Here is a 25,485-nt window from a genome sequence, read left to right as displayed (position 1 = left end):
ATTTCACGCCTTGTGGTACCTTGGGGTACCAACTCTCGCATCTCTCAAGTTTCTTGTGGTTCCATGGACACCCCACCACTTCACTCATCCACAAGCATGTTTCAAAGTGAAGTTGTACAACTGTGGACAAATGAAACTACTACAAACACACACTGTTTGGTTGTTGTATCTGACTATCCTGACAATGTTAAGTGTATGATTTATGACTGAATTTCTTACAAACTGGTGTTTCTGTGTGGTTGATATATAAAAATGTCTGTATTTATGCTCTGTCAATAATTGTAAGATATAAATACCACTAGCCAGACAGTGGGAAAGTGGTAAGTCCAGTTGTCTGCAACTGTACATGCTTGATCACTCTGCTGACTGCATTACCAGAATTAAGATACAGTGAAATGAGAAACAGATGAGATACAGTATGTGTATAATGAAAGTATTTTAAAACCTTTTATTATACTTTAATAGATGAGACACGAGTAAAATAAAAAATATTTTAAAACCTTTTATTATAATTCAGTAAATATCTGTAGCTATGTGGTTTTTAAGGTACTGTACAGGTATTTGTCATAATACCATAAACAAATATGTATTTTAAATTTCCAATTTGCAATTAACAGTGCCAATTGAAAAATATTCAAAGAGGTAATATGTGATCTTTAAGTGATTATTATGCAATCATTTTGCAATTCTTGTGGCTATAAATGATTCCAGTGCATCTTTCTTGACAGCACTTGCAGTTTATTTAGCTGGAATATTTAAATGCACCCTCGGCACCACAAAAACACCCGTGCCAGGTAACTAAATTCTCTTACCCCATTTAATGAATTCTACTACTGTATTTCCCTATGACAGGGGTGATATCCTGAAAGACTGATTTTCCCTCAAGTATCTCAATCTCCAGGGGACTGGGGCGCAGAGGCAATGTAGTAGATGAGTTAAGTTACAACCATACGTTCTAAACTGTAGGGCAGAGAGGGTAATGACTTGCGGGCCAGTGGCTGCTGCTCCACCACACGCTGCACCAGAGGCTCCAGTTCTTGAAGGTCTTCCAAGAAGTTCCGCTGTGGGGGTAACAAATGGTACCATAGTTAATCATTATCATCATTACCTGAAACTCCTTTCCCACCCTAGGGCAGGGTAAGGAGTAGCAACATCCAGACAGCCAAAGTTTGCCCAGTTCAATGGGCAACTCTTTCATTCACTCATCATTCAAGCCCTTGAAATCCTGACTCCATCAGATAAGCCAAAAACAATTTCACCATGTTCTGTAGCTTCGCACATACCTATCTGATAGAGCCAATCTGAATGCTGTCACGTTAAAAAGGAGTGCCAAGTCCCTGATCATGCACTTCTCCTCACAAAATTCATCCAGCCAACTCTGTCTCTAGTCAGTCCCTTAGCCTCACCAACTTCCATACCTCTCTTCCTCACACACTCATCCACCATACCCCTCCACCTTCTTGTCCTACCTCCTCCCTCCTGCAAATTCACTCAGATGTACCTTTTTCACCATTGTATTGCCATCCATTCTCTCCACACGACCAAACCATCTCATTACACTCTACGCAATTCTGGTGTCCACGGACTTCTTAACTCTGCATCTTTCACAAAGCACATTATTCCATATCCTATCCAGTTTGTACTCCACAAACATTTCTCTGCAGTCCCATCTCCACTGCTCTTATTCTTGACTTTTCATTTTCATGCCACACCATGGTCTTACATCCGCATGTTATAGTTGGCACTAACACTCCTATATGTAAGCCTCGCACAACTGCAACACTCGAGCAGCTGTATCTTTTCAATGCTTTCATAGCACCAGCTACTTTTCTTCCTTGTGCCACTCTACTTCCACTTCTTTGGCACATTTTCCTCTCTTTTCTATCACTGTACCTGGGTATTTGAACTCTCTCACCAATTCCAGTCCCTCTCTGTTCACTGTAACTTCACACTGGGAGTTGCCTTGTCTCTTAATAACCATCACTTACTCTCTTCTACATTTACTCTCAAGGCATGATGCTCACAGACCTCTACAAAATTCTGCACTAGTCTACCAAGCTTCTGTCTGGTATTTGCAAGTAGCACTTCATCAGCGAATGAGAAGACAAGTGTTGGATGCAAGGGTGTGGAGAGGGTGGGGGAATGGAGTCTCGGACCATCACTTAGTGATGGCCAAGGTAGAGCTGCAAAGAAAGTGGTTGAGGAGGCGAAGGGGAAGACAGGAGGAAGCAGCTCCTGTGAGAAGAGTGGAGAAATTGCAAGATAGTGAGAAGAGGACAGAGTATAAGAGCATAGTGGAAGAAAGTTTGGGAAGGTATGAGCTAGAGCAGATGGAAGGGGTGGAAGACGTATGTAAGATATTCACAGAAGAGATAAGCGCAGCGTGTGAGGCGGTTTGTGGAGTGAGGAGGAGATGCAAGGGTGTGCAAGGGACAGCATGGTGGAATGATGAGGTGAAACGAGCTGTGGAACAAAAGAAGAAGGCATATGGTGAATGGTTGGCGAGTAGAGGTAGGGGAGAAGATGAGAGAGAGAAGAGAGAGGTATATGTGAGCAGGAGAAGGGAGGTTAAGAGACTGGTGAAGGAGAGTAAGAAGAAAGTGGATGAAGAGTTTGGGAGGAATTTGAGTGTGAAATGGAGGGAGAGTAAGAAATTGTTTTGGAAGGAGGTAAAGAAAGTAAGGCAGTGTGAAAGGGGAAATAGTAGGGGAGTGAAAGATAGGAATAATAGATTGTTGGTGGAGAAGAGAGAGAAATTGAGGAGATGGAAGGAGCACTTTGAGGATTTGTTGAATGTAGAGAGTGAGAGCAGTGTGAGTATAAGTGGTTGGGGAATGGCTGGGAGAAGAAGAGATGAGAGGAGGGAGGAAGAGATCAGTAGGTCGGAAGTAGTGGAAGCGATGAAGAAGATTAAGCTGGGAAAGGCCCCAGGAATTGATGGAGTGTGTGGTGAAATGCTTAGGTATGGGGGTGAGATTGTTGTGGAGTGGATATGGAAGTTGTGTAGATTGGCTTGGGAAGAGGGAAGGGTTCCAGAGGACTGGAAATCAGGTATAATTGTTCCTCTGTACAAAGGAAAAGGGGAGAGAGAAGTATGTGGTAACCATAGGGGTATTTGCCTTCTTAGTGTGACTGGTAAAATATATGGTAGAATACTCATTGATAGGGTTAGGCATATGACAGAGGAGCTAGTTGGAGAAGAACAAGGGGGATTTAGGAAGGGAAAAGGGTGTGTAGATCAGATATTTGTTCTAAGATGTTTAGTGGAGAAGTATCTAGAGAAGGGAAGGAAAGTGTACGCTGCCTTCATGGACTTGGAGAAAGCTTATGACAGAATAGATAGGAAAGGTATGTGGAAGGTATTAAGAATATATGGAGTGGAGGGGAAATTGTTGAGTGCTGTGAAGAGTATGTACGAGGGAGCTAGGGCTACGGTGCGAGTGGATGGTGAGCTGAGTGAGTTCTTTGATCTCAATGTGGGACTGAAACAGGGGTGTGTAATGTCTCCATGGCTATTTAATATATATATGGATGGGGTCGTAAAGGAGGTACAAGGTAGGGCAGTGGATGTGGGGGTGGCCCTAATGAATGAGGGTGAGATTTGGAAGCTTCTGGTGTTGCTGTTTGCTGATGATACAGTATTGTTGAGTGAAGATGAATGGGAGTTGCAAGGTTTGGTGAATGAATTTGGGACAGTGTGTAGGAGGAGGAAGCTGAAAGTTAATGTAAACAAAAGTAAAGTTATGGTGTTTGAGAGGAATGAAGTCACAGAGTGTGCAGTGAGGTTGGATGGTGAGGATATGGAGAATGTGAGTGCATTCAAGTACTTGGGTAGTGTGATGAGTAAGGATGGAACTTTGGGGGATGAAGTACGTGAAAGGGTACAGCAGGGAAGGAAGGTTGTTGGCACACTGAAAGCAGTGATGAGAAATAGGGAGGTGAGTATGGAAGTTAAGTAGTCACTGCATGATGGTATTGTGATCCCTACCCTGACGTATGGAAGCGAGGCGTGGACCTTGCAAGAGGGGAACAAGTCAAGAGTGAGAGCAGTGGAAATGAGTTACTTGAGAGGAGCATGTGGAGTGACATGGAGGGACAGGTTGACGAATGAAGAAGTGAAGGAACGTTGTGGGGTAGATGTGGATGTGGTTGAAAAGATTAGGAGAAATACACTGAGGTGGTTTGGACATGTGGAGAGGATGGAGAATGAAAGACTGACTAAGAGGGTGTATGTAGGTGAGGTGGAGGGGGGGAGAGGGAGGGGTAGACCGAGGATGAGGTGGAGGGATGGAGTTGAGAGGTATATGAGGGAGGGGGGGGTGAGTTGGGGGGAGGGGAGTCAAATGGTGGGTGACAGAGTGACTTGGAGGCGTTTTGTCTGCGGCCACCCTTTGCGGGATTAGGGCGTCGGGCTATAGATAGATAGATAGATAGATAGACTTCATCAGCAGCATACAACAAATCTGAGATACAGTAAGACCTCACTATAACGGACACTGGGGCCCAAACCATTCCGAAAAAAATTCCGATAAAAGCAACATCCGGAATCCCCCTTGCTAATGCGGACTTTTTCTGATATATCAGACATTAGTCCGGATTGCATGAATGGTTTTTAAACTGTTTGGACTACCACTGCAGTACTGTACCGTGTTATAACTTCACTGCATTAATCAAAATGGTATAATATACATAATAATACTGTACTGTAGACTGATAAACTTGTCTTTTATTTACCTTATTGTGGTGAACATAGTTGAAGTGGTCAGGCAGTCCGGACTGCTTCTGGCTTTCTCAGACTTTTCCGATATACAGTATAGGAATTTAGTCTGGTAGCTCCTCGAGTCCGATAAAAGCGAATTCCAGTCTACTGAAGTCCATAATATCGAGGTTTTACTGTATTCCATCCATCACCATTCATTACCAACACCATCCCTCTCTCCATTACTTGTGTTTTTACTTCTCTCATCACCCCATCCATACATATACTGAACAACCACAGGGACATCACAACCTTGTCGCACGCCCACACTGATCGTGAACCATTCACTTAGATGCGCATTTACTTTTACACATGCCTCACTACTATCATGAAAACTCCTGACAGCACCTAGCAGTTTACCATCTACACTATACATGTGCAAAATTTCCCACAATCCCTCTTTGTCTACTTTGTCGTATGCTTCTTCCAGATCCATAAATGCAATAAAAGCCTTATAGTCCTTCTCACAAGCCTTCTTCACTATCTCTCTCACTGCAAATGTTTGATCCACACATCATTTGCCACTCCTAAAAACACCCTGTTCATCACTCACTAAGACTTCAGTTATCTCTCATACTTTCTCTATAATAATTTTTCCATATACCTTCCTTACCACGCTCAACAGACTTATGCAACGATAAGTCCTGCATTCACTACGCTCACCTTTATGTTTGTACAAGGGTACAATCACTGCCTTTTTCCACTCTACTGGCACAATTTCACTAATCCAAGTCTTTTTACATATCTCCAACAAGCATTTCATTCTGCTCTCTCCACGATACTTAATCATCTCTGCAAACACCTCATCAATCCCAGCTTCTTTCCAATATTTCAGCCACTTTACAGCGTTCTTCACTTCTGTGAGTGTCACATTTCTTGGCACCACATTCCTTCTCTGTACACCCCCAAAACCAATTGTATTAACAGTTGCTTTGCACTCTCCATTCCCATTCATCAGACTTTCAAAATATTCCTTCCTTCTAATCCTTACTTTATCCCCATGGGTTAATGATCTACCACTTACATCCTTCACACTTTCACATTTCTTTCCACTGTCACTTCTACATTTCTACACCTCTTTCCAGAATAACTTCCTATTTTCGGAGTAATTTGCATTAAGTTTTCTTCCAAGATCATCGCTTACCTCCTCCTTTTTTCTCTTCATTAGTCTCTTTCTGTGCTTCTTGCTATCAATATGATTAGTTCTTATTTCAACTGAACCCCTGTCCTGTATCCACTCTAGCCATTTCTTCCTCTTTTCCTCCATTGCTCTCATAATCTTTTCATCCCACCATGCCAAACCTTTCTTCTTTGATGTCACTCTTGCCACACCAGACACTGCTTTAGCATTCCTAACTAAGCAATACCTATATGCATTCCACATGCTGTCCAGATCCATTTTATTCCCATTCACTGATTCTCTCCTTCCCTACTTTGGCCCTGTATTCATCTGCCATTTTTTTAATCCTCAGCTTCTTGACTTTCAGTTTCTCTCCCTGACTGCTCCTCCTTCTCTTGGCCCACCTCACTCCTCTCAGTTTGATCTTACATATGATATGACAAACCTCCACATCGTCCTCTCACTGCCTTCGTATCACCAACACTTTCCAGCATCGATTTCTCTACGAGCACGTAATCAATCAGGCTCCTTTCAACACGATCTCCATTCCCTCTATACAATGTGTATTTATGTGCATCTTTGTGTCTGAAACAGGAATTACAAATGCACAACCTCCCTTCCTGAAACATGTCCTTCAGTTGCTTCCCATTATCAATCTATCCAGGGACTCCATTATTACCCATCATAATTCACAGAACCACAGCCTACTCCCATTCATGTTGCCCATTACAAACACTTTATAACTCTAGGCATTTCTCCTACTACTTCATCCAGCTCATCCCAAAACCTGTCTTTCTCTGTCTCACTCCTGTCATCACATGATGCATATGCTACAATTACTGCCACTTTCACCTTCTCAAACTTGAACTTAATAATGATAAGAATAACTGTAATTACTAGCTATTCTACTTCACTATCAATGGTAACATGATGATGATGATATGGAAGCTTTTTTCTGCTTCAGCAGCTTCACAGGTGCCCATAACTAAGCTACTGACTCAATATATTCAAGAGAGGAATGACTAATTATATGTCTATGTAAACAGAGGCATTATATAAGCAATAAACTAAAATTATCATTAGAAATGAAACTATTTATGCATCACATGTGCTTGGAGTGCCTTTATCCAAAAGGCCTCCAAGCATACAAACTGATATTGATCCTTTTGAGGCATAATTCTAGAAAACCAAACTACAGCACAAACCAGCAGACACACAAACACACACATTTGTGAACTACAGTACAAAACAAAAACTTCCAATCAGTAATTATGGAAGAAAGCAGATTTGAGAGAGATGAAAATGAACAATCTTGCTCACACATATTAACAAATACATGTATATCGAACCAAGAGGTCCTGGAAAAGATTAGTAAATTAGACAAAGGAAAAGCTAATGGTCCTAACAAGATTTCATGTTGGGTATAATAGGAATGAGCAGCTTGCCCACAAATATTAACAAATATACTGTACATATATCGAAACAAAAGGTCCAGGAAGAGATGAGTAAATTAGACAAAAGAAAAACTATTGGTCTGGATGAGATTTCATGTTGGGTATTACTGGAATGTGCAGAAGAGTTACGCAGACCAACACATTTAATATTCAAAGAAACCTTGAGACAAGGTAAACTACCTGATACCTGGAAGAAAGCAAACATTGTTCCCCTTTTCAAGAAAGGAAACAGGCAAAATCCACTTAACTACCAGCCAGTATCACTGACCAGTGTCGTAAGTAAGATATTAGAGAAGCTGATACGGAACAGTTGGGTAAATCACCTGGAAAAGCACAACATGATAACAGAGAGACAATTTGGTTTTAGAAGGGTAAAATCATCTGTTACTAATCTATTAAGCTACCATGACAGAGTTGCAGAAACACTAAAGAGAAAGAGAGAGAGAGATGGCTGGGTAGATATCATCTATTTGCATTTCATGAAGGAATTTGACAGAGTACCACACCAAAGACTTATGGAAACTGTACCATCAAAGAGGAATCGAAGGTAATCTGTACTGTTGGATGATATATTTTCTGTTAAAAAAAAAGAAAAAAGAAAAATGGAAACAGTACCAAGTGGAAATTACTCATAACGGAGAGAAGTGACATGTGGAGTTCCAAAGGGCTCAGTGCTGGCACCAGTTATATTTTTAGTATAAATAAATGACACAGACAGCATCACTGGAAATGGAAGTTATCTAAATACATTTGCTGTTGATGCAAAAATATAAAGGAAAATTACAAACACACACTCTTGCATAGGGCTACCAGGAGAATTAAATAAGCTAAATAAGCTATATGAATGAAGCAGTAGATGGCAAATGGAATTCAGTGTGGACAAATGTCATGTAATATAGTAACTAGGATTATAAGTTAGGAAGTTCAGCCCTACACACATCAGAAAGGAAGAAAGATTTAGGAGTGATTATCAATAACAGACTAGCAGCAGCTGTTCACAAAAATGACAAAGTAATGAACATGTACATGCTGCTTGCAAATATGAGAGTAGCAATGACATATATAAATGAAGACATGCTGAGAAAAATAATCACATCATTCACTAGACCAACACTGGAGTATGCATCTGTAGTCTAGAATCCACATTGTAAAAAACACATATATTTGATTGAAAAGGTACAAGGGCTGCTACAAGATGGGCTACAAGCTTAAGGGATCTAAGCTATGAAGAAGAGCTACAAAAGTTAAACCTACCAACAATACAAGGGAGAAAGAAAAGAGGAGATATGATTATGTACCAACAATACAAGGGAGAAAGAAAAGAGGAGATATGATTATGTACCAACAATACAAGGGAGAAAGAAAAGAGGAGATATGATTATGTCATATAACTGCATCACAGGAAAAGAGAAAACAGACATAAATGAGTATTTAACTGATGGTGATGCAACAACAAGAGAACACTGCAAAAAAATATACAACAAGAAGGGTGATAAAGACATAGGGAAATTGTGTTTCCCCAAAAGAGCACTGGATGAGTGGAATGCACAACCGAATAAAATAGTTTGTGCCACAGCTATTAACAATTTAAACATGTGTAAGATAAAAATGTTTAAAAACAAGAGACAGTATGAGCTTTAATCATTTCTGCAAAGATAGAATTAGGGAAGAACACACACACACACACACACACACACACACACACACACACACACACACACACACACACACTTACTGAAAGAAGTATCAGAGGAAATCTGTAGTAAAGACATAGAGGAACACAAAAGGTTAGGGAAATACGAGAAAAGCAAGACAAGACCTCTAAAGGTGACTTTCCAGAGTGTAAACACTGTGGAAGAGATACTAAAAAATGCAAAGAATCTTAAGGAAAAAGAGGAGTTCAAAAATGTATGGATAAAAAGATGTCTAACACAAGAGGAAATGGAATTACTGAAAGAGAAAAGGGAGGAAGCAAAAACAAAAAATGAGGGAAGATTAGAAGAGGACAAGCAGAAATTTTTTTACAAAGTAATAGGATTGCAGGTACGAAAGTGGTACACAAACAGGATGGAAGAAAAAGGAGGAAGGTAGTAGAACCATGTCAGGACAAGTATATAAACAAAATGATAAAGTTGATGTACTCAAATGAGGATGGAATGGTATCTAAATTACTATAGATGAATGATTATGTCAGAGAAAATGAACCACAAGTAATATGCCTAACTGAAACAAAATTAATACCAAGGATATCAAATGACATACTAAACTTAGAGGAATACAATATATGGAGAAGAGACAGATATTTAAAAAAAGGAGGAGGAATTATAATATTAACTAAGAAAAATCTAAAAGTCAAGGAAAAAAACTAGATATACCATCACAAGTAGAACTGATTGCAGTAGAGATCGACACATCTGAAGGTAAAGTAATTGTAGCCAAATTGTACATGCCACCCAGATCAAACACATGGGAAAGAGACGAATATGAGGACCTGGCAGAGAGTACAATTCAGAGTGTAAGATCATTGCTACATAAAATGGAAGAGAAATCGGAAAGAATTATACTAACTGGGGACTTCAATACAAATATAAATTGGAATACTCTAGATATAAATAGCCAAGAAAGCTGTTGGGACCAAAAGCTCCTGGATCTCGTACAAGAGTTTTTCTTAACGCAACATGTGAGGGAAACCACCAGAAAAAGAGGACTTGATGTACCTTCAGTGCTAGATCTAATATTTACAAGGCAAGAAAATGATATTGACAGTTTAATATATCACCCTCCACTCGGCAAAAGCGATCATGCAGTACTAAACTATAACTTCAGGATAGCATATGACATAGTAAACAGCAATGAGAGTTACAAAAAGAGCCTAAACTATAAAAAGGGAAATTATCAAGACCTAAAGAAGTATTTCTTAAAAGTTGATTGGGAAAATGAGCTTAGAGGACAAGATTTAAATGCTGTATATAAAAATTTTTGTGAATTTTATGAAATAGGAGTCCAGAAGTACATCCCACAGCACAAAGAAGCAGATAAGAAAATACAGAAATGGTTCAATACAGAATGTAAAAAATCAAAAGAAAGAAGAGATTTGTTGTGGAATAGATACAGAAGACACAATAGTGAAAGGGCATACAATAATTACAAACAGGCAAGAAACGACTATACAAGAATAAGGAGGGAAGCCCAAAAACAGTTTGAGGAGGATATAATAAATAAAAGTAGTGATCAACCAAAGCTGTTTTACAGCTATATCAGAAGCAAAACTAAAGTAAAAGATATAATACAATCCATTACGGATGAGAGAATCACTTATACACAAGAGAAAGATATTTGTGAAGCACTAAATAAGAATTTCCAATTAGTTTTTACAGAAGAAAAAAATTTTGAGAGGGACTATGTGGAACACGCATGTCCACACATACTACCAGATATACAAATAGCAGAAAAAGTAATACAGGAGGAGTTAAGTAGATTAGACAGAGGAAAAGCAAGTGGTCCTGATGAAATTTCATGTTGGGTATTACGAGAATGTGCAAAGGAGTTATGTAAACCATTATTTTTAATTTTCAAGAAATCCTTGAGTCAAGGTAAACTACCAGATATTTGGAAAAAAGCAAATATTGTCCCCTTATTCAAGAAAGGAAATAGACAAAATCCACTCAACTACCGACCAGTATCACTGACCAGTGTTGTAAGCAAGGTATTAGAAAAACTTATAAGAAAAGTTTGGGTAAATCATCTAGAAGAACACAGTATGATAACAGAAAGACAGTTTGGTTTCAGAAAAAGAAAATCATGTGTTACTAATCTGTTAAGCTGCTATGACAGAGTAACAAACACAATACAGGAAAGGGAAGGATGGGTGGACAGTATCTATTTAGATTTCAAGAAAGCTTTTGACACAGTACCACACCAAAGACTTTTATGGAAGCTGTACCATCAAGGAGGAATTCGAGGCAAACTGTTTTGTTGGATGCAAGACTTTCTCATAAAAAGAGAAATGAGGACAGTACTAAGAGGAAACTACTCATCATGGAAAGAAGTGACTAGTGGAGTACCGCAGGGTTCAGTGCTGGCACCAATCATGTTTTTAGTGTATATAAATGATATAAACAGTAACAATGGAAATGAGAGCTATCTGAATATGTTTGCAGATGATGCAAAAATACAAAGGAGAATTACTAACACAGACTCTTGTAAAGAGCTACAAGAAGAATTAAATAAACTTCATGAATGGAGTAATACATGGCAAATGGAATTCAATGTGGACAAGTGTCATGTAATCAAGTTTGGTAAAAGTGGAAAAAGACCTGATTGGGATTATAAGTTAGGAAATAAAACCCTATATACATCAGAAAGAGAGAAAGACCTAGGTGTGATTATCAATAACAGACTATCTCCGGCTGACAACATCAGCGAGAAGGTACGGAACATGTATACACTGCTTGCAAATATGAGAATAGCATTCACATACACAAATGAAGACATGCTAAGAAGGATAATAACATCATTCATTAGACCAACCCTGGAATATGCATCAGTAGTCTGGAGTCCTCATCTCAAAAAGCACATAGACAAGATTGAAAAAGTTCAAAGGGCCGCTACAAGATGGATACCAAGCTTAAGGGACCTAAGCTACGAAGAAAGACTAAATAAACTGAATCTACCAACACTACAGGAGAGAAGGAAAAGAGGTGACATGATAATGCTATATAAATGCATATCAGGAAAGGAGAAAATAGACATAAATGATTACTTAACATATGGAGAAGCATCAGCAAGAGGACACTGCAAAAAACTGCATAAGAAGAGAGGTGATAAAGACGTAAGAAAATTCAGTTTCCCAAACAGAGCAATTGATCAATGGAATGCACTACCGAATGAAATAGTGTGTGCCAAAACAATTCACAAATTTAAGGATATGTACAATAAATATGGTTTAAGACACGGGACAGTACGAGCTTGACTCATTCCTGCAATGATACAATTAGGTAAGAACAATTAGGTAAGAACACACATACATACACACACACACACACACACACACACACACACACACACACACACACACACACACACACGCACACACACACACACACGCACACACACACACAGGGAGTCAGAGGTAGCAGACGTGCGACATCGGCGCTCCGTACCGAACCAACATGGCCAGTGGCATTACCTAAATTAGTATCTTTATATGAGTCAACTCTGTACCAGGTTAGACTAAATGATTTTTCATTATTAAAAGAAAAAAAAATAATAAGTTTAAACAAGACTTGTTCAAACAGAAAAGAGAACCAAGAGGCGAAAGAATGCGCTCAGTCAGCTGAGGTTTGTTTAGACTACAGCTGCACGGGGAATGTAAGTACATACTCTGTACTTTTAGTATTGCAAAATGGATACATACTTTACTAAAGCAAATTTGGAAAAGAAAAGGGATAAAGGTAGAAAGCAAATGATGATTTCTACCAAGAACTAGTTGAAGTGGAGACTCACAATAGACTGGTTGAACGTGTACACAAACTGGAAATGGGTTTCAAAAATGAAACTGATGAAATAAAGAAGCAGATGCACTTGCAAAAGGAAGAAATAGAAAAACTAGGAAGGGAGGTCAACAAGAAAGACACAACCATCAGTGAACTAACAGTGGAACTGAGTACACTTAGGAAGAAAATGAGCAAAATGGCAAGTACAGTAGTCAATCACGAGAGTGTTATGGAAGAGTTCAAAAATGACACAGAGACAATTAGGCAAGTAAGCACTCTGATAGACCAAAGCAGTGATATTGAGAAGATAACACAGGTGAATGAAGCTGTGCAAAGCTACAAAAATGATGTGGAAACCAAGTATGCTGAAGTGGTGAAAGTAAAGAAAGACTTAGAAACAAGGGTGGAGGAAAAAAGCATTAAACAGGAAGTGAAAAAAATAATCTAAAACAATCCAAAGTTAGTCAGAGATTCAGCAGATATAAACAAATCTATAGTAATCACTGGTATAGAAGAGGAAGAAGTAAAACACAAGATCACAGGAGACAAAAAGGAGATGGCAAATGTAATGAGCTTACTGAAAGAAGTATCAGAGAAAATCTGTAGTAAAGACATAGAGGAACACAAAAGGTTAGGGAAATACGAGAAAAGCAAGACAAGACTTCTAAAGGTGACTTTCCAGAGTGTAAACACTGTGGAGGAGATACTAAAAAATGCAAAGAATCTTATGGAAAAAGAGGAGTTCAAAAATGTATGGATAAAAAGATGCCTAACACAAGAGGAACTGGAATTACTGAAAGAGAAAAGGGAGGAAGCAAAAACAAAAAATGAGGGAAGATCAGAAGAGGAGAAGAAGAAATTTTTTTACAAAGTAATAGGATTGCAGGTACGAAAGTGGTACACAAATAGGATGGAATAAAAAGGAGGAAGGTAGTAAAACCATGTCATGACAAGTATATAAACAAGATGATAAAGTTGATGTACTCAAATGTGGATGGAATGGTATCTAAATTAATAGAGATGAATGATTATGTCAGAGAAAATGAACCACAAATAATAAGCCTAACTGAAACAAAATTAACACCAAGGATATCCAATGACATACTAAACTTAGAGGAATAAAATATATGGAGAAGAGACAGAAATTTAAAAAAAGAAGGAGGAGAAATAAAACTAGATATACCATCACAAGTAGAACTGATTGCAGTAGAGATCAACACATCTGAAGCCCAGATCAAACACATGGGAAAGAGACGAATATGAGGACCTGGCAGAGAGTACAATTCAGAGTTTAAGATCATTACTACATAAAATGGAAGAGAAATCGGAAAGAATTATACTAACTGGAGATTTTAATACAAATATAAATTGGAATACTCTAGATATAAATAATTAGCCAAGAAAGCTGTTGGGACCAAAAGCTCCTGGATCTCGTGCAAGAGTTTTTCCTAACGCAACATGTGAGGGAAACCACCAGAAAAAGAGGACTCGATGTACCTTCAGTGCTAGATCAAATATTTACTAGGCAAGAAAATGATATTGACAGTTTAATATATCACCCTCCACTCAGCAAAAGCGATCATGCAGTACTAAATTACAACTTCAGGAAAGCATATGACATAGTTAACAGCAATGATAGTTACAAAAAGAGCCTAAACTATAAAAAGGGAAATTATCAAGACCTAAAGAAGTACAGGTATTTCTTAGAGGTTGATTGGGAAAATGAGCTTAGAGACAAGATTTAAATGCTGTATATAAAAAATTCTGTGAATTTTATGAAATAGGAGTCCAGAAGTACATCCCACAGCACAAACAAGCAGATAAGAAAATATAGAAATGGTTCAATACAGAATGCAAAAAATCAAAAGAAAGAAGAGATTTGTTGTGGAATAGATACAGAAGACATAATAGTTAAAGGGCGTATAATAATTACAAACAGGCAAGAAACGATTATACAAGAATGAGGGAAGCCCCAAAACAGTTTGAGGAGGATATAATAAATAAAAGTAATGATCAACCAAAGCTGTTTTACAGCTATATCAGAAGCAAAACCAAAGAAAAAGATATAATACAAACCATTACGGACGAGGGAATCACTTATACACAAGAGAAAGATATTTGTGAAGCACTAAATAAGAATTTCCAATTAGTTTTTACAGAAGAAAAAAATTTTGAGAGGGACTATGTGGAATATGCATGTCCACACATACTACCAGATATACAAATAGCAGAAAAAGTAATACAGGAGGAGTTAAGTAAATTAGACAGAGGAAAAGCAAGTGGTCCTGATGAAATTTCATGTTGGGTACTACGAGAATGTGCAAAGGAGTTAAGTAAACCATTATTTTTAATTTTCAAGAAATCCTTGAGTCAAGGTAAACTACCTGATATTTGGAAGAAAGCAAATATTGTCCCCTTATTCAAGAAAGGAAATAGACAAAATCCACTCAACTACCGAGCAGTATCACTGACCAGTGTTGTAAGCAGGGTACTAGAAAAGCTTATAAGAAAAGCTTGGGTAAATCATCTAGAAGAACACAGTATGATAACAGAAAGACAGTTTGGTTTCAGAAAAGGAAAATCATGTGTTACTAATCTGTTGAGCTACTATGACAGAGTAACAAACACAATACAGGACAGAGAAGGATGGGTGGACAGTATCTATTTAGATTTCAAGAAAGCTTCTGACACAGTACCACACCAAAGACTTTTATGGAAACTGTACCATCAAGGAGGAATTCAAGGCAAACTGTTTTGTTGGATGCAAGATATTCTCATAAAAAGAGAAATGAGAACAGTACTAAGAGGAAACTACTCATCATGGAAAGAAGTGACTAGTGGAGTACCACAGGGTTCAGTGCTGGCACCAATCATGTTTTTAGTGTATATAAATGATATAAACAGTAACAGTGGAAATGAGAGCTATCTGAATATGTTTGCAGATGATGCAAAAATACAAAGGAGAATTACTAACACAGACTCTTGTAAAGAGCTATAAGAAGAAGTAAATAAACTTCATGAATGGAGTAATACATGGCAAATGGAATTCAATGTGGACAAGTGTCATGTAATCAAGTTTGGTAAAAGTGGAAAAAGACCTGATTGGGATTATAAGTTATGAAATAAAATCCTATACACATCACAAAGAGAGAAGGACCTAGGTGTGATTATCAATAACAGACTATCTCCGGCTGACCACATCAGCGAGAAGGTACGGAACATGTATACACTGCTTGCAAATATGAGAATAGCATTCACATACATAAATGAAGACATGCTAAGAAGGATAATCATTCATTAGACCAACCCTGGAATATGCATCAGTAGTCTGGAGTCCTCATCTCAAAAAACACATAGACAAGATTGAAAAAGTTCAAAGGGTCGTTACAAGATGGATACCAAGCTTAACCCCTTAACCGCGGGACGTCACTTTCGTGATGCTCGGCCACAATGGATCATACCGCGGGGCATCACTTTTGTGATTCTGTGTTATTTTGAATTATACCGGGCTCTCAAGTGGTGGCTTGTATCATCTATCAGTACTGCCAATGTCCAACACTAGTCAGCACTCCAAATCTCATCTGTACTCCCATCCATTGTTGACAATTTAGCGATTTTATCCCCTTTGTGACTCCCCTCCCTACCTGCCCTCCATTACCCTGTCCTCTCACCTCCCACGCCGCGCTGCGCTACGCAAATTTCCCCCGGATTTTTCCACAGATTTCATCCATTGAAATAAGCCCTATGCCCTATAGTTATACAAAATAATATATACCAAAAAAAAAACACAGGTAAGTGATAGTGTTATACACCAGAAATTGGCTAATTATCACCTGACAAAACCTCACGTGCATTCATTCGCTACATTACCACGGTAATTTCCCCTTTGATTTATGCCTTGTAATCGATGTCTGTAATAAAAATATATATCAGAAAGGAAGGAAGAATCCTAATTGACATTTACATTCACCTGGAACTACCTATTTCTTTATGTATTGCCGAGATTTTCTACCTATAAAAAATTAGCCTGTAAGTTAGCAGCAGTCAGCCTAAAGTGTCATTGTCAACCCTTCCCTTCTCAGATAAGCCGCGGCATTTAGTTCCTTTTCCTCCGCTATAGAGAAACGATGTCGCACTCGCGCCCCGCCATTCCTGCTGCTTCTGCGCCCATTGCAAAGCGCCCCGTGACCTCTACTCTTAAGAAAAGTAGTGAGGCAAGCAGGAAAGGCCTTAGTGACTCTGCAGTGGCACGTGAACTGGCAGAATTATCCATGATTATGATGGACAGTGACTATGACGATTCGGGTGAATCTTGTGGTGAGCCGGGTGAGGTTATCGTGCCAGAAACAGCAACAACGAGTGCTACAGTGTGTGAATCAGTGTCTAGCTCCAAGGGAAAGGAGCCTTTAGTGCAGCAAGGACAGGAATTTGAGAAAGGAGTGAAAAGGCGGTGTGTTAGCCACAGAACAATGCCCCCACGTGACCCAGCCCGCCATGAGTCACGAGTGCATTCACCTCCCCATTCCCCAAGCCCCACTTCACTCATTTCTTCATCATCGTTGGCTGAGTTATCTCCGGAGTCTTCGTCGTCGGAGTCACCACCAGCATCAACAGTGAAGGCAGGCCGTAGAGGTAGAGGTAAATCAAGGAGAGTGAAAAGTAGTGTAGCTAGTAGGGTAAGGGCTGCTAGTGCTGTACGGCAACCTAGGGTCAGTGCGAGTGACCTTGACCGAGATAAACCTCCCTCACAGCCAACCTCCACCACCACCACCACCACCCGCCCTACACCGCCACGACAGGGAATCCTGGACGCCTTCGCGTGGACGGAAGGGTCAGATTTTGTGCCAGAAAATCTAGTCTTTGATGAGAGCTCCTCAGGAGTTCAGCCTGCCTTCACTATGGACGAAAAAGCTGAGTGTGTTGACTACCTTTTGGCCTTCCTAGATGACGAAGTCATGCAGCACATATGTGATGAGACCAACAGGTATGAATCACAATGTGCTGCAAGTGGTACAGGTGCAGCCAAGATGCAACAGTGGTCCATGCTGGGAGTGCAGGAGCTGTATGTGTTCTTTGCCCTCATGCTTCTCATGCCACACTCCAAGAAGCATGAGTTGGAAGAATACTGGTCCATGGACCCCTTACTACCCTCACCCACCTTCAATAAGTACATGGCCAGAGATCACTTCCGGAACATCATGGGAAACCTGCACTTTGCCGACAACGATGTACCTTCCCAAACCGACCCACTCTGGAAGATCCGGGAGATTCTGAGCAGAATGAAGGATAAGTTTATGTCATTCTTCCACCCCTTTCAGAAGGTTGTCATTGACGAATCCTTGGTTTTGTTCAGAGGACGTCTTCGGTGTGTTCAGTACATTCCAAGCAAACGCCATCGCTTTGGAATTAAGTTCTTTGTACTGTGCGACTGTAAGACGGGGTATATCCTTGACTTCGTCATATATTCAGCCAGCACTGTCGATCTGGATAAAACACACCCCCTTGGCTTCTCAGGCTGTGTAGTGAAAGTGTTCCTAGAAAAGTGTTTTGGTGGGAATCATGTGCTGTATACAGACAACTACTATACAGCACCGAAACTTGCCAAATACCTTTCTGAGCACGGCATTGGCTCCTGCGGCACTGTGAAAAGTAATTGTGCCCACTTTCCCAAATTCCCAGAGGTGGGAACCTCGCAGCGAGGAGACGTGCACCTACGCAAGTGTGAGAAGATGCTGGCAATACGGTGGCATGACAAGAGGGTCGTGCACATGCTCACCACCGTACATAAGGGGGAGATGAGAGACAGTGGGAAGGTCAACCGTAGGACAGGCGAACCTGTGATGAAACCTGATGCTGTGTTGGACTATAATATCAACATGCGGCTGGTGGACAAGTCCGACATGATGATTGGTGAGATCGACTGCCTCAGGAAGAATACTAGGTGGTACAGGAAAGTTTTTCTGCATCTGATAGATATGACGATGCTGAACGCCTTCATCCTGTACAAGATGAAGGTCAAGCCACCCAAGTCCTCCCTGAGGTTGTTCGCCAGGACTTGTGTCCAGCAGATGCTGGAAAGATATGGTAGGGTGACAGCAGCAACTCCAAGGCGCCATCCAGTAGCACTTCCCGACCAACTTGAGCAGAGGGCGTATATGGATCGGCACAGACTTGAGCTTATGCCTGCCACAGGGAAAAGGAAGGCTGCGATTCGCAGGAGTCAGGTATGTGCGCATACCACCCGCCGCACACCTGAGCATAAACGCACCTCTTGGCAGTGCACTGAGTGCCAGGTTCCCCTCTGTGTTACCTGCTTCTTCGATTACCACAGCCAGAAGCAGTTCTAACAGTGCAAGTGTGGAAGGAGAATGATTTGGAAATAATGTGTAAATAATGTGTAAATAGCAGGTGAAAGCAATGGATGTTCAGTTCATATGATTGAACAGTGTATTATAGTTTTATCTTACTGAAAGTGACAATGAATAACATGTTGTAAGTAAAATAGAAGGGTAAATATTGAAAATAGAATAGAAAATGTAAATAGTAATGTAAGTAATTAGTAATATAAGAATATGAGTACAAATAATTTATGTTACAACAGTGAAAGTGAATCCGTGGCTCTCTACGTATTTTACTGAATGGAAAATTGATTGACTTCAGTGACAATAAACTAATACGACTGAAGGAAACTTATGGAGAAAGACTCCAGATATATATAAGTGTGATATAGTAATAGAAATATAAAGTGTGAGGGGTTTTATGAATAATAAATGACAGAGTACCTAGAGCGAACTTGCGCAAGTGCGACGATCAGACGCGCTCGTAATTTCCATTGCTTTCACAGTGTTTTTTTTTTTTTTGAGGATGGATCCCAAACTACTTGAAAATTATAGAATAGTGTTTATAGTGTTTGTATCTGGCTGTGGTAATCATATTACGGGTTGTCGGGAAGTGTAAAGTGGAGACTTCGTTACCCTACTTCAGAGGTCTCCACAAGTCCTACGGTAACTGACGAAGGCTCAACAAACATTCCAGGAGAAAGCTGAAGGTATGTGCCATAAGCATATGTAATTTTATTATTCTAGGACTAATAACTGATTTTTGGCAAATATTTTTTGAGAGTCTGTCGGAGCCCGAATAACCCCGCGGGACACGCAAAACATTGGTAAACAAGCCCGCAGTGTAGGGGTTAATATCCTCACTGTTCACCACTACCCTTCCTTCATCATTCTTCAAACACTGCTCACCTATAATATCCCGATTATCCCTCTTCACCTGACCTGCCACCCTAAATATCATATTTTTCCTTTCCCCATGATTTAGGTTATCAAGTAATAGTCTCTGTGACTCAGACTTTGCCCTGTATACCTCTCTTCTAGCCCTCCGCTTGGCAGCCAAATATTCCTCATTGCTACCACCCTTCTTCCATTCCCGGAAAAGCCTTCTTTTCTCCTCAACTGCAGCTTCTACACCCTCATCCCACCACCAAGTTACTTATGTCTTGGTGATCCTCTTGTCTAACCACATGTTACATCAGTAACTCTCAAGAGATTGTTCTTGAGGGCTCTGTACTGTTCATTAATGCCTCTGTCTACAGCTCCCTGTTCAGCCACCACTCTCCTCAACTCGCTATAGAAGGCATCCCTTACTACTTGGTTTTTCAGCTTCCATATTTTCCTCCTAGGTACATAAGTCCTCTTTTTCATCCCTTGTTCTTTAAGCACCATATCACAAATCAATACTTTGTGCTGCTGCACACACTTCTCACTTCCTATAACTTTAACATCCCTCTCTAACCTCCTATCGGCCCTCCTAACCAGAAAATAATCTATCTGACTGCTATTTCCCCCAGACTCATACGTAATTAACCTACTGTCTCTTTTCCTAAAATATGTGTTGCACACAATCATGTCCACTGCCTCCCCAAACTCGAGTATCCTTTCCCCTTCTGCATTCCTTATACCATACACACATCCCCCATGCACTCCTTCATAACCTTGTGCTGCTTCACCTACATGACCATTTAAGTCCCCTCCCAAAATCACTATCTCATCATCCTGCATACCACCCACTACACGTATTAAATCATCCCAAAATCTATCTTTCTCTGCTACATCCAATCCTGCCCGTGGAGCATATGCCGATATAATTGCAGCTATCTTTCTACTCAACAGAATTTTCACTACCAATATCCTATCGCTTACTCTCAAAACATTCATAACATATTCCACCCATTTCTCCGCAACCATCATACCAACACCTCCATATCCGTCTGTCCCCCCCTGCCAAAACAACTTATAGCAACAGTCCTTCCCAACAATCTTTCTGGCTGATCCACCTCTGTACCGGACTTCCTGCAAACACGCCACATCCACCCACCTCCTACTGAATGCCTCAACGATTTCCCTCGCTCTTCCTCTCAAACTTCCCACATTCCATGAACCCACCCTCATCCCCTTGGGTGATTTACTGTCCTCAGGCTTGCTTTGAAACTTATTTAGTTTTGTCATCTTCAGTATTAATAAAGGGGGATGGACATAGCACAGGCCCCACTCACTGCACAGTCCCAGGTCCAGGCAATGGATCTGGGACCCCTAGCCCACCAGCTTACCAGTGGCTGTGGTAGTGGCCTCAGGGCACCCTGCCAGGACAGCTGCAGGGACACCCCCCAAGCGCGCCTTGGCACTGCAACTATCCCGCCATTATACACCCACTGATAGGGCAGCCTCCTGGGGCGCTACTCCCAGGTTCGGGCCCCTCTCAATTGGGCGGAAGCGGCAGCCTGGGAACCGCAATGCCCTGTACCCTCTAGCACAGGCCCGAGCCCCATCTCGCCCTGGACCCACGATCTATGCTGGCGGAACCCCCGCCACGCCTCCCCCCAGAAGTCCGCCACTAGGTAGCGGGGGCAAAGTTTTCTGGCCGCATGCCCTTGCTGGCGCCAACCCCTGTAACGCAGTGGGATACATTGTGTGAAATGTAAAGTGCATGTGGTGTAGTGCATAGATAGTTAGAGGCAATGTTTGGGAGAGTATGCTGGTCTACTCTCCATGTTACTGTCACACTGAAAAGGTCACCAAAGGGGGATGGTTAGATAGCTAGTGAAACAGGAGCTCCAGCTCTCCCTATCACCAGCATTCCCATTCCCCTCGGGAGTACTACCCTGTTCGGCCCGTGCTACGGCCTCCTCCTAGAGTTAATGAGACGAAAAGCCTTTGACTTCACCCTATTGAGAAGAGCTGTATGTGGGGAGCCTCCCCACACATGAGAGTTGTACTCTACACAGGGGCAGATAAAACCCCTGTATAGAGTCAACAATTGTGCAGGGGTAAAGAAAGAAAGGAGTCAGCTTAGCACACCCAATCTCTTGGAAGCAGATTTTACAAGAGGTGTAATATGATCTTTCCAAGATAAGTCCCGAATAAATGAAACCCCAAGCATGTTCAAGGATGATGCAGGATTAAGCTGAATATTATTAAACATTAGTGGGTATACCTGTGGAAGATTTTGATGGGTTGATAGGTGTAAGAACTGAGTCTTAGATGCATTAAAAACAATAAGATTATTTTTACCCCAGTCAGACATACGAGTCAAGTCAGACATTAGGTGTGCCATAGCCTCATCCCTTATTTGTTGAAGTAACTGCTGAGATAGGCGTTGCGGGAACCGAATGGAAAGGTGAAGGGTGGAGTCATCAGCGTGTGAGTGGATAGGGTTAGATGTACAGCTCAGAAGGTCATTGATGAATAAAAGGAAGAGAGTTGGTGATAGGACAGAGCCCTGAGGAACATCACTGTTGACAGATCTAGGAGAAGAACGATGGCCGTCTACAACAGCGGCTATAGAACAACCAGAAAGGAAGCTAGCGATGAAGGCACAGATAGAAGGATAGAAACCAAAAGAGGGCAGTTTGGAAATTAAAGATTTATGCCAGACTCGACTGAAAGCCTTTGAGATCTATAACTCTTGTTAGGCTGGTTTCTCTTACTGATATATTGTTTAATTCAATACAAGAGTATCATAGAAGGATGCAGTCCTATTATACCATTAGTGAAAAATGGGAAAAACAGTTGTAACATTAAATAATACTGCATCGTTAAACCAGGGTATACCTGTATTGTGAAGGGGATAATTTTCTCCAATTATCACTCTCCAGCAAATCAGGGGTTATACTGTACATAATTTAATGTTAACCCCGTACTATGAGCCATACTAATGGGAAGGTAGGTTTGCATGCAGGCCACAGGCCACAAGTTGCCTACATAGCAAGGCATTCGTCTGAATGGCGTCGATCTTCAAAAACACTTGGAGAAGAAATAGGGAGGGGGCAAAGAAGGGAGGAGTGAGGAGAGAGAGGGATAGGGGGAGGAGAGACCAGTCATAGATTTTAAAAACATTATTTCACAACTGACCAAGGCTGAACAGATTCTTCGGTAAGCCACAGCCCAAACTGGCTGGGCCAATGCTAGAGAGTAAATGCAGAGTCTATCCCACAAACCCTGGTGACCGGCAAGAGCCTTGATTTCGTGACCTTTTGGACACAAACCCAACCAAGTAATATCAGAATATATTCTTTCCTCTTTCTCCCTGCCTATGGGTGTCTTTACACTCCCTCTTCTGTCTATCTTTCCTTCATTGATTCCTCTTCCTTCTGCCTATCAGTGAGTCTACACTGAGTGACAAGCCAAATGATTTCCCATACACCAGATTTACTATGCTGGGTGGTAACCATATAACCAAATTATGGCGCCTGGTGGTTTAGTGGGTAATTAAGGTGGTCCAAATGGATTGAACCTGTGTAGGTTTATATCCAAGGGGTGGTTGGGGTTTATTGCTCACATAATTCCACTCAGGGATGAGTGAGGCTGGTCACTTTCATCTTAAATGTCAGGACCAACTCACCTAGCCCTGGGTTCCTATGCTCCTTATGAGGTGACATAGGATTGAATGATGGATTTATGGAAAAACAAATAGATAAATTATCAGACTTAGATACATTATTGACTGGGTGGAGGGATTAACAAAAACTACCCACAGATAATGGCATAACTGATGAGAGAAAGATCACCTCAAGTGAGCTAAATGGTAAAGTATGAGAGAGAGAGAGAGAGAGAGAGAGAGAGAGAGAGAGAGAGAGAGAGAGAGAGAGAGAGAGAGGGGGGGGCGGGATGGAAGGCAGAGAAAATGAGGAGAACGAGGAAGGAAGACTGAGAGAGGAGGGAGGGATAAGGAGAGAGGAAATGGGGAGTGGGATGGAGGGAGTCAAAATAGAAAGAGAGAGGGAGGAAAGGAGGGGAAGGGGGAGGAGAGAACAGTTTTCTTTACATATAAAAGTAATATCAAAGTAAATAAACTTTAGTTGAATGGAGGGATTAATAACAATATTAATAGAATATCGTCCAAATGTAATTAAATAGCTAGAAGTATGTGAAGTGAAAATGAAGTGGGATATTGTACATCTGGATATGGAGTCAGTATTACCAAACAAAATGTGGGAGAGGCAAATCTGAGGTAAGTAAGAATACTTGTGGCCAATAGTACATCACTGCATGGGCCTCATCTTTGTCCTGCATATATCTTCACATTTCAGCCAGCTGAGACGGTCTCTTATGAAATGGCTATCATAAAGAATCACAACATCCATCATCAGTGCAACTTCACATTTGGTCCAAATAAACTCATCCATCATCAATGCATTGGACATTCACAGTTTTTCTATTTCACTGAAAATTAATCAGCTTTCATAACTTGCCCAGACACACCCCCAACACATACATCAGCATTTGGTTCATACATATCCAGATTACTGTTCAGTCCTAATCCAGTCATTGTCCACCTTACGTACTAGAAACCACTACGTTATTTTAAACCACACACACAAGTTCTTCCAAGCATTACCTACAATGAATTTGAATATCTATCTATCTATCTATTGCCAGATGCCATATTCCCGTAAGGGGTGGCCGTTTGTCTTTGAGTTATTTGTTTTACGGGGAGGGGCACTAACCCTTCAGCAACCCACTTGTTGACATGTAGGGAGCACGTATGGTTTGGTTATATGGTTATCACCCAGCGTTGTAAATGGTTTCTTGGGTAACAGGAAACCATTTGGCTTGTCACTCAATGTAAAGCCACCTGTAAAGGAAAGAAAAGCAATAAGAACTGACAGGAAAGATGGAAGAAATAGGAAGAGAGAAGGGCAGGCACAGGAAAAGAATGATAAAGGCTGGGGAAGTAGGCAGCACTACATCAAGTAAGTGGATGATGGTCGCCACCACCTACCACAAAATTTGAATATGAGTACACACCTAAGTCTGAAACCATGTAAGTGATCAATCAAACAATGCAACCTTGGGAGGAATATTGTAGGATTATGTTCAATCCATAATCCATATTATGTTTATAGCTCAGCTCCGGCCATATTTATAATTTTCTCCACCATATTAGCAATATTAATATTGGCTATGCACAGAATGCAAGGTAGGACTGAAAACTTGGAAACAAGCATGAGTTATGCATTACAGGTAAGATCAACTATGTAAATACTGTAAATACTGTATGATATATGTATTTGTTGTAAAATAACAAAAATATGGGGTTACAATACTATAGAATTTCAATATAAACTGCACAAGAGAAGCTATCATACATGTATTC

The 25,485-nt window shown here is 40.6% G+C and overlaps 1 protein-coding gene across 1 annotated transcript in view; it reads right to left on the bottom strand.

Moving 5' to 3' along the window:
* Positions 1–454: 454 nt before the first annotated feature.
* Positions 455–25,485, bottom strand: part of LOC145416348 (nucleolar protein 11) — a 395,109-nt gene continuing 370,078 nt past the window's right edge. The window contains exon 11 of the mRNA XM_080285346.1: positions 455–1,061. Coding sequence (XP_080141472.1) covers positions 936–1,061 — 126 coding nt within the window. The 3' untranslated portion in view covers positions 455–935. The remainder of the gene's footprint in view (positions 1,062–25,485) is intronic.

The sequence above is a fragment of the Coenobita brevimanus genome, chromosome 105 (genome assembly GCF_032717465.1).
Source record: "Coenobita brevimanus isolate Jiangsu-jjx chromosome 105, ASM3271746v2, whole genome shotgun sequence".
NCBI lineage: Eukaryota > Metazoa > Arthropoda > Malacostraca > Decapoda > Coenobitidae > Coenobita > Coenobita brevimanus.
The sequence above is the reverse complement of the archived record's forward strand: the minus strand, read 5'-3'. Positions and strand labels throughout refer to the sequence as shown.